The 19,948-nt window shown below is 43.7% G+C and overlaps 1 protein-coding gene across 5 annotated transcripts in view; it reads left to right on the top strand.

Moving 5' to 3' along the window:
* Positions 1-19,948, top strand: part of PEAK1 (pseudopodium enriched atypical kinase 1) — an 86,606-nt gene that overhangs the window by 57,870 nt on the left and 8,788 nt on the right. For 4 of the 5 annotated variants that reach the window (XM_072345081.1, XM_072345078.1, XM_072345079.1 and 1 more), the window contains 2 exons: positions 7,683-7,879; positions 14,213-14,961. In XM_072345081.1, coding sequence (XP_072201182.1) covers positions 7,683-7,879; positions 14,213-14,961 — 946 coding nt within the window. Of the gene's footprint in view, positions 1-5,708; positions 5,826-7,682; positions 7,880-14,212; positions 14,962-19,948 lie in introns of all 5 variants that reach the window. The other variant, XM_072345082.1, reaches the window with a different exon arrangement.

Genomic DNA, 19,948 nt, shown 5'->3' with positions numbered 1-19,948 from the left:
ACTTTATCTCACATAGGTGCGATAACGAGAGATGCTAATTAACTTGATACGACATTGCAGCATCTCTGCCATGCTCTAGAAATAAGCCGTGTGAAAAGTAATCATAGAAGGATATTATCTATAAAATAAGCAGTCTGCCTTCTGCAAGGCCTTTAGCGGGTAACACACTTTGCCCCCCAGCTGTGTTGCATTCAGCAGAGCCCGCTGCTTCTTTTTTGCCCAACGATTTTGTTCAGTGATTTCTTTTTGCATTTTTCTTAATCATTATTTACTAAAATCATGTTTTGTTTTGTTTGAGAGCATTTGACCAGGTTGTTTATTTTACTCCTATAAATTCCTGGTATTTGAATGGCTCAGGTTGTGGTTAATTCCCCTATCAAGGACACATATGCTGCTTTGGCCATGTCTGAACATGACACAGATCAGAACATTTCCAGATACCCGTTGTTTTCAACACATCACAGAGTTCTATGCCATGCCATGGGGCTGGAGATGCTTGTTGCAGTCCATGGTGTGGGTGTAGCTTGCATTTCACTGAGTGCCGAGCACAGCCATGGATGTATTGGACCAGGTCTTCCAAAGTTAGTGATTTATACAGACCAGCTCCAAAATAACTCTGCGTTTGTGTTATTCACTGAAGCAATAATGATAGGGAATGGATCATTCTGTAAACTTTGAAACTTACACGTGTGAGCCTCACAAAGTAACTGCATAATGGCAGTGCTTTTTTGTGGCTTTTCTTCCTTTACAGCCTTACCTGTTAAAGAAAATGATAGTGATTTTAGATTTAAAATGGTCTGTAAATTGACTTAAGCTAACAGAAGTCCCTGTGTGAGCATAGTTTACTCCAGCTTACTGTAAGCTGATCGTTGTTTGCCTTGAAGTGAAATAAATAAGTCTTAACTGACCAGGAGTGACCATTGCATCGAGCGGAGTTAACTCTTTTTAGATCTCAACTGGGAAGAGCTGTGTGGTGTTCTCATGGAGGGAGGGCAGCACTGCTTTTCAGATTGCCTGCCTTCTGTCAGACCTGGAAAGCTTTGGGGTTTGTAATGGAAGGTGGTGGTGATAAAGTTTAGCATAGTGCGATAGTAGGCTGGATTTGGTAGATTTAAATTCAAAGCAGTTCCCCCAGATACAGCGCATGCTGTTGTTTAAGGCTGAAGACAATGGGGAATGTACCCAGGCTGGAATAGCTTCACAAGAGTCTAATCTGCTTTAAATTAAATGGGGAGAAATAAGCACCTTTAGAGAACCGGTTGCATCCGAGGGGTTTGTGCCCTCAGTGTTCCCTTTAGAGGACCCCACATTTTCCATTATCTTCTGGAGGAAGTGGCTTTGTGTCAGTATCTTCCAGTGGCGTTACCAGATGCATTGCCATCAGGAGGTTCACTCCCTTCCATTTGCCACCAAAATCGTTTGTGTGGTCACCTCTGATGAACAGGGAGATGATCCAAGGAGAAGAGCTGCTTACCCCAGGGGTAGCCTGCAGTGAAGGACCAAAGGCTGCACGCATTGCTGGCACTTGTTCTTAAACTACCCTAGAGATGGTGCTGTTCTCCTGTTCTGTGCTTTTGCACTTGCTGGAGTCCCTTGGACCCATACTATTGAAAGCAGGTGGTCATTCCATCCTACCTCATTCCAGAAGTATTATTGCTGTTCATTTTTCTGCAAGCCACAATGATAGAGGCAAAAAGCAGTTCTCCAAACACTGGAATTGAAATGTCTTCTTTCCAATGATACTGTTCTGTGGTTTCAAAAAGGAAACACGCTGAAACACTGCAGCAGTTAGAAGAACACTGGGCAGTGGGTGTCTTTATTTTCACTTATTGTTTTGTTAGCGTGATGAAGTTTTAATACTTACAGACAGAGAAACCTAATGCTGCCAAAAAATAAGGAATGCCGTTTAAGAGTTTTGTCTTCTCTTTTTAATATTCCAGTAGGTGAGGATCAGGGTTGTCAACTTCCATTTTCACACAGACAGGAGTCTTTACAGATGATGCTGAACTTGTTTTCATCAGGTGTTTATGAAAGGTTAGTGCTAATTCAGGCCAAGAAATGCTTGGAAAAGCTATTTAAGATTTTTGGTTAAGCTTGCAGAGGCTTAGAGGGAAATGGAAGATAGGAAGATAGCAGTAAACAAATGTGATGTGTTCTGAGAATGCCAACAACAGTGAAGGCAATGAAAAGAAGCAAACCAATGACCTGGAAAATAAGATAAGCTTTTAAAATGTCAAATTACTGGGGGGTCTTGAAAGCAAATCAAATAAATGCCCAATATTTCCTTACTTTTCAATGGATTACAACGCTGGTAGAGATTGATAAGATAACCACAAAGCAGGGCTGTCTGGAGGTATTTAAAGTTATCACCAAGAAAAGGCACTCCATCCTTTGAACAGCACTGGCAAAATACACGGTTGTTTGGGAAAACCATATGAAAGAACTCGGTATGATTTTATCCTTGTGGTGGTTCAAGCCTGGCTACATATGGGTTGGTTCCAAAGGACAAGCCAGGCTGCGTGTGGGGGGGTCCCAAAGGTGAAGGCAAATGCTGACGTGATACCTGTGCCAAAAAAAAACTGTAGATGGATTAGATTTTGCTGAAAATCAGCAATCACATCAGCCACACTGTAATGGAATGGAAACCGGGTGTTCTCAGACCTCTTGTGGGGCTTTTCTGTGTGTGTGCAGCAGGCGTTCTCAGGCAAAAGCTAACGCTGACCTCCTAAAGGGTAACAGGACAACATCTGTGGCCTAGGCCATTGTAAGCAATGGAGGTGGAATCCACACAGAAGTTTAAAAGACAAAACAAAGCCATCTTTCTGCTTCTTCAAAGGCTTGGGTATCTAATGGATCAGAGCCTTGCTGTGGGAGTTGCCCAAGATAAAGTCTCTCCTCTCATTGAGAGATCATTGCTTACACCCAGTAGCAGCTTTTTAGATTGAGCCATTTCCTGAAAGAAAACTGCAGCTCTGCCTTCTGATTCTTCCTTTCCCATCTTCATAAACAACATCAGAACTGAGCTAAAATCGTTCAGCCCTGTTTGTAGATTGCAGCATCTTGTAAATCGAGGTGCGGGTGAATTGTGTGCAGCCATTTCCATTCCAGCTCTGTATTAAGCTGAGTAGTTTCCTTTCACAGCCACAAGTCACTCCTGACTTTCCTTTATAGTCTCTATGGGCCAAAGTTGGATAAACTACAGATAAAAACCGTATATTTACTGAAATATTTCAGGTAGTGAGGTCTGTGTATTCTTTCCATTCTGGTTTAGGTAAGAAAGCATTTCTTCATAGCTGAAGCTGGGATTGCTAACCTCACTCCTAAGATGGTGGTCAAAAGGGTTTGGAACAAGGTTAACAATCAACAGACATGAGTTTTCTTGGCCCATAGCTACAAAAGACCCCTATTGTTGTTATATCTGGGGTGAAATGCTTATTGTGTCCGTGGTTGTGTGTGTTTTGAAGATTTGTTTTGAATGTAAATGGAAAGGCTGAAAAAGGTGAAAATGACCAAAGAGAAGTGATTTTTGAAGTGCACGGTTAATCTGTGGAACTCACTGCCATTGAGTTTCACTGACAGTAAAGCACTTAGCAGGACGTCTCTGCTGGATTAGGAAATGCACTCCCATTATCCATGCAAACACTGCATTGCAAAGGCTTCAAAAAATAATAATAAGCAAGTGCCAATTCTCATGCCTCAGGAATAAGTTAACTCCTAAATAATAAGAACTGGGAATAAACTATATGGCTTAGCTATCATGGATTGCCAGTTGTAAAGCCTTCTTCTGAAGCGACTGTGGCTGCCACATGGCAGTGATGAAAACTGAAGGGCAGGGGGCACTGGCAGGGATTTTCTGTACCCACCAAGCACTCTTTGCAGAGATGAAGCAGTTTGTGCTTGGAATGGAGGTTTAAGTGTAAGCTGGCCTTTGACCACCCCCAAACCTTTAACCTCTCTGCATTTTTCCCTCAATCAGTAAGTTTAGGATTTGGTTTAGCTTTGTTAGCTTAAAACTGCTGAGGTCTGAGGGGGTCTCCAAAGGGTCTCCTTGAAACTAAACATATCTACAAGTTCCTGGGGCTTTTTGTGTAAAACTAAGTCATCTTTATTGTCAGGCCCCCTCATCTCAAACTGTGTGAGTACAATGGATTACCGCTTTGCTGATGTCCACTGGGGAGGAGTGGACATCAAAGTAATTGCTGAGTGTAGGGCCACATCAACTCTTTGCTGTGCTTCTGTCACTAATTTCTGCTGCTTGGACACAAGGGCTGCCTTATGCAGGGCTGCTGCCTCTCAGCTTGACCTCCAGATCTGACCCAGGCCCATGAGTGCTCTCCCAGAATCACTCACTCCTTTACCTGCCTTGTATTCATTGCCGTTTATTAATCGCTGTTGGAGAAGGCATGCACTGAGCAGAGCAAGGTGTGGGTCGCACAATAGCTGCAGTACCACCGTCCTTATGACAAATGACACGTTTCCTGTTCCCAGGAGACTGAGGCAGGTCAGACCACATCATCATGCAGAAACGGTAGAGCAGGATAGGCTGAGGGAAGAAGCGGAGGCGTTTGACCCTGCAGGAAGCTGCTTTGAAAACAATTTTGAGCTTGTCCACATGCAAATCTCAGGTATATGATTTCAGTAACGTGTTATCTGAAGGACGGTCATTGCTACGTCAAGCTTCTTTGCCGTGCATAATTTCAGCTTGTTGGGAAAGTGCTGGCTGTGTGTATGGAGGGCTCCTCCCTCCGCCAGCAGAGTCTGTGTGGTTTCTGCCCTGTGTGCCTGAGGAGCAGAGCTCTCTAAGGGAAGTAATTCATTTCCTGTGAAGTTTGTTTCTGAAATAAAGCAGGGAACAGCAAAAGGCTTGGACAGAGGAGGCTGCACCCTCTATGGCAGAAGCTAAATATGTGCTCTTACGCAAGGCATCAAAGAATCCACCCTGGCAAAATATCTATAAATATCCCAAATAAGGGGATAGCTTTCAGTATCACTTGCAGTCGACAAGAATATGTGAATGTATAAAAAAATTAGGTTCTGATCTCAAAGAGCAGTTTGTTTATCAGACACTCTGCTTCTTGGACACTGATATATTTTTAACTGTTTAGTCAACTGCACGAAGCAAAAGCAATCGTGCCTTTGGTTCTTGTGGCTTAAGGAGCGAGGAGGTTTTCCCCTTTTGTTCCCCCTGTGTGATGGCAGAGATGATTACAGGCTGGCTTTTTGCTCACTGAGTCAGTGTATGTATGCTTCGTCTCTCAGGATCTCTCACTCATCAGTGTTAAGTTAGAGGGAAACTTTTCCTCGCAGACTTCATGGCTTGGTGACATCTCCTTGCTGCAGTTTAGTATGTATCTGGTTCGGACACTAAAATGGGTTGGAATACCAGCTCAAGATGTTCGCTTACTTTTAACAGTGGGCTGGCCTGAGTTCTTCAGACCCCAGCTGAAATCTGAACCTGCTCTTCCTTAGCTAATTAACATGACTAAGACCATAGCTGTCATACCAAAACCCTGATGCAGTAGCTTGTGACCTGCTTTCCATGCACGGAAGCAGCGGAAGAGTTAAGAAGGCAGGGCTGTAACTCAGTGCTCTCCTGGGGCGCTCTGGCAAGTCCCTGGGCCAACCCCCGAAGGTAAACATGAAGGTGCAGTAGGTGTATCACTCTGTGCAGAGTTCAGCCTGTTGCTCACAGCTTGCACAACTTGTAGCGCATCAGAACACTGTGGAATCAATGGCTCGCCAGAGTTTCAAGACATGATTAAAAGACTCAAGAAGGCCCTGAAAGAATTTCCTTTAATGGGGAATTGTGTGAGTGAGTACAGTGGGTGAGTTGGTTTTTTTTGTTCTTTCTTCCTTGGCGCTGTTGGTTTACGTTGTTTGGCAGAATGCTTTTGAGCTTAGGTTTAGCGTATGTGCTTGCATGCGTCTGGTATGGAGAATGAGTCTGCTCTGTACCGCACCAGTCGGTCCTAAGCAATGACTTGGAGCCACGGTAGCCCTGCTGGGTGGCCATGGCAGAGCTGTTAGAAACTCTTCCTTCTGAAAGAAAACTTCCTTGCTGAGGAGCGCAGGTATGTCTGCAACTCACTGCAACTACCTGAGTAGGTCTTTAGTTTAATTCTCAGCATCTTAAAAGCCTTTTCACCACTTTAATTTCATGCACACTCTGCTATGAAATTACCATAGGTTAACTCTTTCATGTGGGTCTGTTCAGGGCACGTGGAATGTTCTTCACACCATTGCTATGCACGGCACTAAAAATGAACAAAACTTTTCACGCTGATTAAAGGCTACAGCTATTTGAAGTGGTGCCATTTCCTTCTCCTTTACTAACAAGTTCTAATGAGTTTTGTTTGCAACCGCCTGCAGTTACAGTTGGTGGGTCTGAGGGCAGAACAGCATGTGCGTGCTGCGCCATACGTGGGGCCTTGCGTTGTGCACACTGTTGGCATGTTTTAATCTTTGAAGTCGGGTTGGGATTGCTAGAAGATCCGTGTATCATGATTTTCAGTATTCAGGCTTGGGATTTGAACACAAAGACCTGTGCTTATCACTTCTGTTAACTCTCTGAGGGTACAGACTGCCTTCCCACTGCGAGGATTCCTACCATGGAAACGCAGCTGCTCTGCCTGTTTCAGAAAGCAGGTTTCTGTTGTTGCTGCTCACCAGAAGTCGTGTTGTTTTAAGTCTTGGGCATAAAAATGAAGCACCTTTTGACGTGATGAGGTGATCGTCTTTTGAAGGAGGTGCTCGCCCTTATGGAAGGCACGAGTGTCTAAAATCCCTCCTGTTCGATTTGATGGGGCTGAAATCATGGGAACTGGTGGGTAGGGCAGACGCTCTGAAGGTTTATTGTCAGTATTTGTTTCTGTGAGTGAGAGAGCATAAAAATACAGAGAGATTTTGGTCCATCTCTGACGTGTTTTATCTGGCACGTTACTGATACCTGCTGCCACATTTTCAACTGCACTGTTTGGTTTTTTAATGAACCTGAACACGGTGCTTTACTGATACATTATGTGTAGTTTTACAATGAGGAAGCTGATTGAACCCATCACGTTTGTAGTTCTGTGCTATAAGTAATGACGGTTCGATTAGAAGTTCATAGCTAAGAGCAGGCACAGAGGAATGTTCCCCTGGCCTTTGTGACTGACCTAATACATGAGAAGATGGATGTTAAACCTTGAGAATGTTAGATGGGAAATGGACAGCTAGGTTTCCCAATGTGTCTGTTCCCAAAATCCTATCAGCATATGGAAATGCATTATTAAAGTTGCATGCGTTTATTAAGACTTACAGTCTCCTCACTCTACCCTGCTATCTTTGATGTAGGCAAAATTATTCTAATTGGTAAAAGGCACCTTAACCTCAGCTCATCTTGTATGAGCCCCACACCTTGTATGCAGAGTCATTCCTGCATACACGTGCTGATTGCAGTCAGCTGTAAAACATTTCACTATCTCTTGTAGGAAAGGTAGGAACTATTTTTGCTACTTGAATCAAAAGTTGGCTCACGTTACTAAGAACAAAAGAAGCGTTTCAGAAAGATATTCTTAAAAGAAGAGATTGGCAAAAGGAGCTTATTTCTTAAATTCCTTCCCTTTATATGTAATGCACGTTCTGGTGTTCTGCCATCAGGGTCTAGCCCTGGTCTCCAAATGATTTTGTTCTGTTTCTTTCAGTCAAGTGCCCGATGATACCACGTTGGAAGACTTGTCCCCCCGTGTCCCAAGAGCCGTGTTTGTGAAGCAGGACAATGGTGGCAGTGCCTCGGTCATACCAGTGTCAGCTGTCCGTACCCCACAGGGGGAGGAAGACAAAGAAGAAGCTCCACATCCATCTGACTTCAATCCTTGCAGTGCTACGTACAGCAATTTAGGTAAATGCGCACCTATGGAGGAAAATACGAGTTAGATCTGAGTGTGTGTGTGTGGAGAACCTTGTCTTTCAAGCTACTCAATATGTTTTCATTACACTGGTTCCTAAGGATACACTTGTAATTTCTACTTATAGAAGGTTAAATTATCTTGCCTCATTCCGAGGGATACAACCGGGAAAGCAAAGATTGAACAAACACAAAGGTTTTCTTTCCTATGATTCTGCTAGGTCTCAAAGAGCCTCTAAGAATGTGGGAGAGATGCTTTTCAAAGACACGTTGTTTAGCTTGGAGAAGAGAAGGGAGACCTCATTGTGGCCTTCCAGTACTTGAAGGGAGTGTATAAACAGGAGGGGGAACGGCTGTTTGTGAGGGTGGGCAGTGATAGGACAAGGGGGAATGGTTTTAAACTGAGACAGGGGAGGTTTAGGTTGGATCTGAGGAGGAAGTTTTTCCCCCAGAGGGTGGTGACGCACTGGAACAGGTTGCCCAAGGAGGCTGTGGATGCCCCATCCCTGCAGGCATTCAAGGCCAGGCTGGATGTGGCTCTGGGCAGCCTGGGCTGCTGGTTGGTGACTTTGCACATAGTAGGGGGTTGGAACTGGATGAGCATTGTGGTCCTTTTCAACCCAGGCCATTTTGTGATTCTATGATCTATTTGGAGGAATTTTTATCAGAGAGCTTTAATATACAGATTAAATGATCAATGTTTTGAAAACAATAATTAGATCTCAGTGTTTTTCCGAACTGTAGCAGAAGAGAGGGCCCTTTATTTTACAGTGTCACTCACTGCTGGAATATCTGCAGTCATCTTTTATTGACTAAAGCCCTTCTTATCCCAGTTTGAGAGTTCACCTCTGTTCTTTTGGATAAATGTCAAGTAGGAATGTCCTGAAAGTACTACACCATGGGCTCAGCTACCACCAAGTTCCTCAGTTGTATTAAAAGCTGCAGGTATGCAGGGCTTCTATGGAAGGCAAATAAGCACCTTCCAAAGCAGAGGAACAGTATGATGCGCCTTGTTTTCTAAAGTGTTTTGATTTGGAGTGCTGTGAATTTAGGAGTACCTGCAGCCAGCTTACTAGAAGAGCTAAAATCCCTCATATGCAAGAAAAAACATACAAGATTTCAGCATGTCCATACGTGTTTGAGGGGTTGGGGACCAAAGTTTCAAAGCACCAGGTGCATACATTCCCTAAATATTTAGCAATAGAGTTGCATATTTTTGCTGAAATGTGAATTTTGGGCTGAAACTGAATGTTCTTATAATAGACCATAATTAAATTTAAATCTACTGTTTATGAAGCATAAGGAGAAAAATACCCTGCCAACAAATGGTACCAACATCTACCAAGAAGCTGCAATGTAAGAACAGCTAAAAATTAGATTTTTTATGGTGGAATTATCCAAAGACCTAATTAATTATTTTCCATTCATTGAGATATTCATGTAGGTCTGTATCTGTATGTTTTCCATATTTAGGACATAAGTACATTACAGAAGGTAGATTTTGCTACGTGAAACTGCTGATGACAGGTTAGCCCATATTCCTAACCAGACTAACATGTGAAAGGATGAAGCCTACTTTATTGCCTGAAATATCACTTACTTCTCATGATGAGATCGCTGTTTCGTAGCCATAGTGCTCCTACAGTCGAGAGGTTGCTTGTATTCAAAGCAATGTCACTGCGATTCTTTTATTTAAATCTTTACTCAATTGAGTTCACTTCTGCAAGATGCTGGGCCTGGTGGCAGCTGCTTCAGCATGGCTAGAAGTGCTTTTGTTTGTAGACCTCTTTTCTTCCCATAGCGTCTCACAAAGGGAGAGCAGTAAACTCGTGTGAAATGTAATCATAAAACATCGTGAGACTCGGTAACAGAGAAATTGTGGAACGTTTATCTGTGGACATACACAAAGCTCACCAGGTTCAGGAGGGCTCTGAGAAGGAAGAAGATGAGCATTTCATTCCAAATCTTATCCTCATCCTCAGGTCACATTCAGATTCAGGGTCGCCAGAGTAAATTTCGGTTATGAAAGAGTTAAAGTAACTTGTAGGCTTGAGTTAGGCTGGCTTGGCAAGCTTGCTGCTAGTTGTTAAAAGCAATGCTACCCTAAATGGCACTGTGTTCTCTGGCTGCAGTTCAAACTTTTCTCTGGTTTATTCGAGCAGCCTCACTTCAGAATTCAGATAGCTATCACAAAATGAGTAGGTAAGGACACACAGCAACTCCTACTTGTTTGCACTCTTCCACCACCCCAGCAGCAAAATCATATATGTTGTGGGGTTAACAAATACCAACGTGTGTAAATGAAAGATAGGATAATCAGGAAATATGGAAGATAATTGGGTTAAATTATGCTTGCTTTTGTTTCAGCTGCAATTGTATCTACAGTTACCTTTTTATGGTTACGTACTACAGTCTGTGTCCTAGTTTGGAAAACATGCAGCAATTTGCTATAGCAATGAACAGAGCAATTTGCAGCACAAGATTGCCTTTTTAAATACTATTCTAATACACACTCCTTTTTTTTTATGGAAAGGCAAACAATATCACGCTGTCCTCAAATAGGGGATTCTCTGCTGGGAACTGGATACAACATAACAGACTTGGGGCTTTTTAGGAAATCAGAGATCCCACCACAATGGTGGCATAAAAGAGCTCAGGGTGTTCCGGGGTGTATCAATAGGAGGAAACCCATCAGAGTAGGGAGGTGATGTGTATCTCATTTACAACCCTCAGCTGCCAAACCCTTCTCAGTGCAGAATTGTTCTGTGCAGTCTCAGACTGTTGATGTTACGGTACAGCCATGCAGTCCAGCCAGCCCAATCTCAGGTTCCCTGCAGCCACATAAGGAGCCACTCAAAAATTCCTCTCCCTCTCTGGTCTCTTAGAGTACAGAATCCATGGGTTTCACTTCAGTTCTGCTGGGCGTTTGGTAGCTGTTGTGTTGGAGGCTGGTTACCCGTGTTACATGCGTGTGTTTATTCATGTTTGCTTTTCTTAGCCATGCAAAATGTGACAATTCTGTAAAAACAAAAGATCGGTTGCTCAGAGAAATAAGGTGAGATCTGTTTTAGGGCTGATATGGAATTTCATACCTCTGCACGGAGTCTGGAGACTTAAAGCATTAACATTGAAATTGTGTAGTAAGGTTCTACAGCAGAAGATGCTGTACTGTAGAATTACGTAAAGCTCTCCATAAAGCTGCTGTCTATAAAGAGTTAATTTTTTTTCCAGTCTCTGAACAGTCTAGAAGCCGCTTGAAAGATTTTTAAGTGGTAGCTTGATATTGTGACTGTTCCTCCTTTCATCTTGCATTGTTGTAACACTGGGGAGTCTGTGCAGTAGGTGAGGAAGCTGAGTGAAGTGCTCAAGGGAGGAACGAAGTGGTAGGCAAGAAAAGAAAGCAAATGCTTTGCCAGTGCTTCTGTGCAAAACAATGTTCTTGTGCCTTCAAGCAGGAACAAAACCAAAGGCAAACTTTTGCTTCCCAGGCAGTGATGTAAAGAATGTGCATGCTGTATCCATGCTCGGGAAAGGCTGAGCTGGAAGGCCTGGTCATCTGGGCATGAAATAATGCCTGGTGTTAAGAAGTCAGCATAAAAACAGGCCAGATGGTGTTTGTCGGGCGCTTAACCAGCATGGATAGCATTTGGTATGGAAAAGCGGTTCTGGTGGTGAGAAGCTACACTGAAACATGGTGTGCTTTACAAACTCATCTTCCCGGGTTGGGAATACTTGAAAAAGAAGCTACATAATGACTTGTTCCTGCAGTCCTCTGGATCCTGCTACCCTGCCAGCCATCTGAAGGGCTGATTTGTTGTTATGAAAGCTCCTCCAGTTAGGTTTCTATGTCAGCTCCAAAAGCTATACAACAGCTACAAGCAGTGAAAGTCAGTGGTTGCAGTAGCAGCGTTCCTCTGTATGAATGGCTTTTGGAGGACAGGGCCATTAAAGCAGGCAGGAAATACAGAGTCAGGAAGAAACACTTATAAATCTTACCTTGCTTGGAGAGGGTTTCGGCTGCTGCCACTCCAATTTGTTTTCTCAGCAGTGCAAGCTTAGCAGTCACTAAGCTTAGCCTCCTGAAATAGTAGCCTTTGTCCAAAGCCACAGACCAGTCTGTGTTAGCATAGTGGGGCAGAGGGTAACAGCTGTAAAACAGAGGAGTGATCTGTGATACAGGATGTCTCTGGGAGGGGGAGAACAGAGGTCGTGGATTTTGTGAGAGCAAAGAACTGCCGTGTAAGACGACACGTTTGGATCGGTAAGAGAAATGGATCCGAAGCAGAAGTGAACTTGTCTCAGTGTTGTGCGTTGGGATGCGTGATTCTGGCATGCAGATACCAGCTCTGCTTCCGACTGTGAATCGTGGCGCTCCTCATGCCTGCCAAAAGTACGTTTCTAATGCAGCTTCTTTCCTGCTCAGCTGGCAGCAGCGTTGGGTGCTGAGGATGGCGAGGGGGAGCAGGCTGTGTGCAGCACACACTGCGGTACAAAGGTCAGAAAGGAGCAGCAGAGGGTCCCGAGCGTTAATTTATTTTTAAGTGACCTTCACAATGGTTGGAGAGAGATACTGCGGGATTCTCCAGACTTTCCAGCCTTTGAACGTTTTTATTATGTGTGAGCTAAAAAGCGGTGACCCACGGGAGCAGCCCTATGCAATTTTCCCTGACAGTCAGGCTGAAAAGATCCGCAGCCAAGGCAAATACCAAGTTAACAGAATTTCCTGCTCAAAATGCAGTTGGTAAACACTGGAATATCCAGGCTTATCACAAAACCCATCCGGCTTTCCTGGGGGTTTCTTGAGCTTAAACAAAAGATAGAGATATGACTGGCGCTTCTGATGTCTCCTCGGAATGACTGAGAATGATTGTTAGAGATTGAAGGCTCGAGGCTGTTCTGTTTGTGGATATAGTTCTCTCTTTAAGGATCCAGCACATACAGTATCTTGCCAGGATGGTCACACAGCTGTGGCATCTTTCTATGGGCTGTTCCCTTCTTGGTAAAGATGCTCAGCTGAAATTCTGCAGCGCATAATTGTGTTTCGTGGCTGCTGTGCTACAACTGTAGATATCAGCTCCCCACCTTACTGTGATGGTCAGCGATCCTCATTGCAGCAGCAGAAAATGCATTAATTGTCCCAAACAGCAGCAAGTTGGTCATTTATTGGTCTCTCCATTGGGTTGTTGGTTGGTTTTGTTTTGTTTTTACTTCTCTGATATTGCTGTCAGTTATTCTCCATTTCCAAGAACTCTGGCAGTTAGACCACATAATTATCCACTCCAAAACACATCAGCAGCAGTTTATCTTCTCTAGAAGCAATACACATTCTTAAAAGCTAAGTGGTGTGTTTGTACATGAAACCTGCTGTGTGGGATCTCTGGATGAACCTCTGTCAGGGTGTCTGTGAACTCATTACTGCCTGCGAAGGTGCCTGTGGCCAGTCAGGAAGGGAACTCTATTTGAGAACGTTATGGGTGGGGACGGGGTGGCTGTTCTAAATTGGTGGGTAGAAGATGATGTATGTTTTTGTAATACCAAACTATGATGCTACTCTCACTGAAACCAGTAGCAACGTGCTTGTCAACCTGTGTGAAAGCAGGTGCAACTGCCTTGTTTTCAACTGATGCTAGGGCAATCTTACCTTTCTGACACGTCTGCTTGAAGCTGTTAAATCACAGTGTTTGTCTGGGAATTGTTCTGTTCTACCTTGTGAAACAATGCTTTCAGCCCCTTTAGCACATTTCAAATCAAAGCCATCGAGTTCCTTAGAAGCCGTTATGAGGATATATAAAAAAGATCACCTCACTTCTTAGAGGAAGGTATCTTCACAGAAATAGCACACAAAGCCACTTAACAGCATCCACCCATCATTTCAGTCCATTGGAAGTAAAGGATCCCATTACAGATACTGGGCTGCAGACGGAACTAAAGGGAGGCTGAGCATAATGACTGAAACTGAAATTGGCCCGAGTGCCAAAACTGATTTGTGGGTTTTGTTTGCACATTTTGTAATTAGTGCTATGTGATATAAAATGCAAGCACTGTCAGCGCTGGAGCTGATTTTAATACACATGCCAAGGTCAAAAAAAAGACCAGCTGTACGTGATAATAGATGCACGATGCTGACTTAGTCATTTTGCTTTCTCATTAGTTCATCGTTTCAGGTATAAATATATATATATATATTCTGTTTTTTTCCAAATGGGGGGAGGGGGTTCTCGTCAGCTTCTTTCTTTTCCCTTCTTAAACTTGTTTGCAAAGTACAAATGTGAGCAGCAGATGCAAAGCACTTTCATCTTGAGTTATTGTTATTTTCTTACCTCTCAGGACAGTCCAGAGCAGCCATGATACCTCCGAAGCAGCCAAGGCAGCCAAAGGGAGCTTTGGACGATGCCATTGCCTTTGTAGGGATAGTAGACCAGGAGACAGCAAACAACTTACAGCCAACACCCCCTCCACTGCCAAAAAAGACCATATTGAGAGCTAACACAGAGCCGAGTCCCAGAGACCTCCAGAAGCAAGCTCTTGAGAACAACCTGTGCATTGTGGCCAATCCCACCTACGACATTGACACCAACTGGGAAGCGAGCAGCGCCTGCTCCTCGGTCAGTTTGGAGCTCAAGATACTGGACAACGAGTCGGGAGATTCCTTGGACAGGCCTAGGGAAAAATTAAGGACAACCACCTCAGCAACTAACAGTGTTTCCAGCCTAACCACTATCAGTATTAAGGACCGCTGTTCCAATAGCATGGAGTCTCTGACGGGGAGGCGTATCTCGCAGTCTAAGCAGAGCAGAGGTGTCCAGAAGCCACAGAGGCAAGCACTTTATCGAGGAATAGAAAATCGAGAAGAAGTGGTGGGTAAAATCCGAAGCCTTCACACTGATTCACTGAAGAAGCTGGCACTTAAATGTGAAGACTTGTTCATGGCCGGACAAAAAGACCAGCTGCGATTTGGAGTGGACAGCTGGTCGGATTTCAGGCTCACCAGTGACAAGCCATGTTGCGAGGCGGGTGATGCAGTTTACTACCCGGCTTCTTATGCAAAAGATCCTCTCAACAATTATGCAGTCAAGGTAAGAGGGGTTTGGGAAGTGGTGACCTTAATCATCAGTGACAAAACGTAACAACAGTAACCATAATTGCAGTGCCCCCAGGTATGCTTGGCATTACTTGTACTGTTGCATTAAAAATTAAGAATCCCAAGACAAAGGCTTTTCCTTCTGTCAGGAGCCATGTTTGGCATTGGTACCTGCTGCTGGAAGTTTCATCTCTGTTTATTGCAACTCCAGAATTATTAGAAGCTGTATATTAATGATCGGTTGGCAGCTGTCTCAGTAGGTGTTGGTACTTCATAGGTTTTATATAGTTTATTTTTTCTGTGCTTTGCCTCAGTGCTTATCGGGTAGGAGGACAGTGAGAAAGACAGCTGAGAGTCGCAGCTCTGTCAGACTTCCTGTATGTCCTTGAGCACATGGCTGAACTCCTGCCTCCTCCTCACTGAAACTGAGATAAAGCAGTTATTACCCAGCCATTACAGGTGTGAGACATAAGTCAGTATTTCGTACAGAGCGTGTTGACATTCTCGGAAAGGTGCTGTTTTAAAGGAACAAAACATTGCTTTCACTCTTGCGTGACTGCTTACAGGAAAGATACAGAAACAAGTGACTAACAGAAAGGTGAGGTCGTTGCAATTGATGCCTTCATCAGAAAGGGCATTTTTTAAGGCAGATTTGTGGGCACGGTCATTTGCATTCCTTCAGTAACCAAGGCCCTCTTCTGGGAAAAAGATATATATAAGATATGGATGCTTTGTGGTACAAAGCAGCTGGGAAAAGATCATGAATAAGATGGTGAATTTATCTGCCAATCTGGTCTGCTTGCAGAATCAAGTTTGGTGTTACTCAGGTTCTTGTCAGCTTGCTTTTATACAGTGATGCAGAAAGCCTTGTTTCTGACCCAAAGTTGGAATTCCCTACCTGGGCAGATTTGGGTTATCATCACTATGATTCCTCTTCACACAGTGTGTTTGTGCCTAAAAAGTGCTGCCTGACAGGCAGGACCTGCACTGTTGTTTTACTTAAGACACTTACGCAGAGAATAGATACCTGGTACAAAGCCAGTAAGGCCAGAGTACAGCAGTGTCATACACTCAGATACACCCTATATTTTTTCACACGTTGTTATGAAAAATAGTTCTCGGACTACAAAAGTGTATTATAGCATAACAGACGTGGTAACCTCAAGCATGAGTGACGTATCCATCGTGGTATCGTTGAGCTGGAGGTCACAATGAGCTGCTGTGCTGTCATGTGAAGACAAGAAGTTATTCTCAGAAATGCCCTCCCTTGCAGCTGACTGAAGATACTCTCACTACAGATGCCCTCTGATTTCTTTATAGGCCAAGCAAGGCCAACATACAGGATTACTGCTGTATTTCCATTTTCTCTCTCAGATTGGGCTCTCATGAGTTCTACGCTTCTTTGGTAGTTGTTTTTATTATTGCATTCTCTGTGCTGATACACTGAATTGCATTGCCAACTTTAAACTGCAGTTAATGGGTCTATCCCCTTAAGATGAGTTTCAGTACATTCCAACATTGCTTTAACATTTGTCGCTGAGTTCAGCTTTGATTTACAAAGGATTTTTTTACAGGATCTTCTAACAGGTTGCTCTTCTATCACAGGGATTGTTTGAATTTAGTTTCAGCCAATGGACCAGATTTACTACCATGAGTATTTTTTGTATGAGCCAAATGATGTCATCGTCTGCCTCAAATAAATGCACGTTCCTGTCATTTTAACCCTCTTGCCCCAAAGCAGAAATAAAGGCAGGATTGAGAACCAGTTTCCTCTGCAGAGTGCAGCGGACAAGTCCAGTTCTTACTATCCCTAAGCAGACTTAATGAGGCAGCAGTGTCCCAGGGATCTTAAAAAGACAGTAGTAATGCAATTATGCAGAATGAATCATGGTTAGACAACGTTAATTACTGTGCTGGTGGAGTGGAAGGAAACAACAGCTACTTTCAGTATCAAGCTCTCAAGGAAATGATAGTGCAATATGATAGGCTCACATAGTAATCATGGTTCAGAGTCCATGCAGATGTAAGGAGTCAAAGAGCTGGGGTTATGGCCTTCACCACACGTGGTCTGGCCATAGGCATGTGCTGCAGTGCAGGTCAGGTAGGATAACAGGATGTAGAAAGGTACAAACAGCTCTAAACAAGCAATTAGAAATGTATTGTTTTGATTGCTTCAGGGTGGCAGAATTTCTTGGTGCACTGAAACATTCCTGTCAAGGTTCCCGTTCCGTGTGTAAAGCGGAGCAATGCAGAAATAAACAGTATTGGCTGACAGTTTCCTAGTTGCAGCTGGCAATTATATTCCAGTTATATTTAGTTTGTCTCTTGGTGTGCTGAGATTTGTTGGGGTTTTTTTTTCTATCGAGGCGGTTTCGTAGTGGAGCCTGCAGAGCTTTTCTCAGATGTCACCCCAGAACGTCATGCAGCAGATCAAAATAAAGCCACCCACGTTAAACTTCAGCCCCTTTCCGAGATCAGTTGTAATAGTGCAGAGTTCTGCATTCTGGCACATCGTTAAAAAGTCAAAGCTCTGTTTTGAGGCCAGATCAAGAAAATGAGGTCAATCAGAGATCAAACTGGCCTCCTCGGAAAGAAAACAGCGTGCCAAGAACAAGCTATCAATTTGGGATTAGCAAGCTTTCATTCTACACAGAATTTCATTTGCAGTTGTCCCTGTGTGTAATACAACGGAGCAGCACAGATGGTGCAGCCTTTGTGATCTTCTGTGTTTCTCATTTGCAGCACTTGTAAATTCATTTCCCACAATATTCATCTTACTTTAAATTCACCGATGCCCTGTAAAAATGCATAGGACAGAGTGGAAATGAGATTCCCTGCTGGTGAAATGGAAGTCAGCCTATGGTGCAGTAGGCTACTGGATCCAGAATGGAAAAATAAAAGTTATTGCAGAACAGGCTTTAACATTAAAATCTTCTTTGTGAAGCAAGTATAAAAAAAAAGGTAAAAACAAAACCAAGAATATTGAACTGGCAGGATACAGAGAACTTTGTCCTGTCCAAATAAGCATGACCAAAGCTTGGTTCCTGTGGATGTACTGAAGAACAATACATACATATCAAGTCAGAGATCACCTCATGAGACTGAATGTATACAAGTCTATGGGGCCAGACCACATCCATCCCAGGGTCCTAAGGGAGCTGGCTGGTGTGGTTACTGAGCTGCTTTCCAAGCTGTGGCTGTCAGGTGAAATCCCCCATGACTGAAAAAGGGGAAACATCACTCCCATTTATAAGAAGGGGAAGGATGGGGAGCTGGGGAGCTACAGACTGGTGAGCCTCACAACTGTACTTGGGAAGATCATGGAACAGATTCTCCTGGAAGACTTATCAAGGCACACAGGTGATCTGAGATAGCCAGCACAGCTTTACCAAGGGCAGATCATACCTGACCTATCTGGTGGCCTTCCAGGAAGGAGTGACACCATCAGTGAACAAAGGGAAGGCAACCGGTGTCATCTGTGTGGATTTCTGCAGGGTCCTTGTCATGGTCTCCCACCACATCCTTATCTCTGAATTGGAGAGAGGTGGATTTGAAGGGTACAGCCGGAGGGTTGTGGTCAGTGGCTCTATGCCCAGTTGGGGAGGTTTTGATTAGACGTCAGGGTAAGTTTTTCACTGAGAGTGTGGTATAGTGCTGGCACAGGCTGCCCAGAGGGGCTGTGCGTGCCCCATCTGTGGGGGTGTTCAAGGCCAGGTTGGATGGGGCCCTCTGGGCAGCCTTGATCTGTCTAACTTGATCCAGCTGTTGGTAGCTCAGGCTGCAGCAGGGGGGTGATGGTCAGAACTCGGAGATCCTTGAGCTCCCTTACAACTGAAGCCCTCCTGAGGTTCTGTGATACCAGCAAAAAGAGAGGTGGAAAATTCCCATTCCTTCATACTCGTATCTCTCTTCTTTCATCTCACTGCTTTCTTGCATCATAAGGAAGGGCTTTTTACTAACATTGCTTCACCTTTTGAACAACCAGCCCATTATCAGCATTAGAAATAAGACTCGCCAAACTCAAGCCAACCTCTTTCTTCAGAGCTTAGAAAAAGCAACAGGATTTCTTCATACATGTTTTTAACAATAGGTGGCTGGGACAGACAGATCTTTAAGAATCCCACAAAGAAAATCGGGTTGGATTTTAACTCACAGTTTTGAGATAGCAGTGACCATCCCCAGCAGCAAAGCCCTGTATCAGCTTCTTTTGCAATTCATCACAAACAGCCTAAAATACTTGTTAATGAGTCCATTGGGTTTCACAACTTGTCCCCTAAATGTTTTCAAAGGTAAGTGTAGGTTTTGCTTGCCTAACTTACTTTGCTTTGTTTACTTTGCAAACTTTAAATCTCTAAGTCATTCAGATTATAGTTGCAGGTGATGCTGGGGTTGTTCCCATACAAAACACAAAGGCTCATGTTATTATACATCAATGGCATTAAAGGCCAGCATTCACTGCTCCATTGCAAATTTGGAATATAGAGTTTGGAGTGTAAAGTGCAACACAGAAAATAACAAAGCGGCGCAAAAAGTTTCTTAGCTCTTATTGTTTTCTGATTCCATTTGGTCTGCTGAAAGCCAGTAAGTGAAATTTCATTCTATCAGCTGACTTGGGACCGATCAATAGGAAAATGCTGTTTGTGTGCACTGCTTGCAGCGCATTTGGGTGAATTCTAGTAAGGTATTAACACAGTGAGAAGCTGCAGTCTGAAACCCAATACTTACCTGGAGTCGTGCATCTGTATTTCAGCAGGAGAATGGAGAGTAATCAGACACTTAAAAGCACATCACATTGCTGCTGGTCTTTCTTTTACGCACTGTCTTATGAATTCAGGCAGGCGTCTGATTCATTCTGCAGTCTGTAGCGCTGTTTCTGGACAGCTTAACTTTCTGTTCCCGTTTGTCCATTACAGAACATCTAGAGTACCAATATCGGTGGTTGTGGAGTCACCAATTTAATCAGCCTTAAGTAAAGCAGCTGC

The sequence above is a fragment of the Excalfactoria chinensis genome, chromosome 10 (genome assembly GCF_039878825.1).
Source record: "Excalfactoria chinensis isolate bCotChi1 chromosome 10, bCotChi1.hap2, whole genome shotgun sequence".
Lineage (NCBI taxonomy): Eukaryota > Metazoa > Chordata > Aves > Galliformes > Phasianidae > Excalfactoria > Excalfactoria chinensis.
This window is presented reverse-complemented; position numbering and strand designations above follow the sequence as displayed.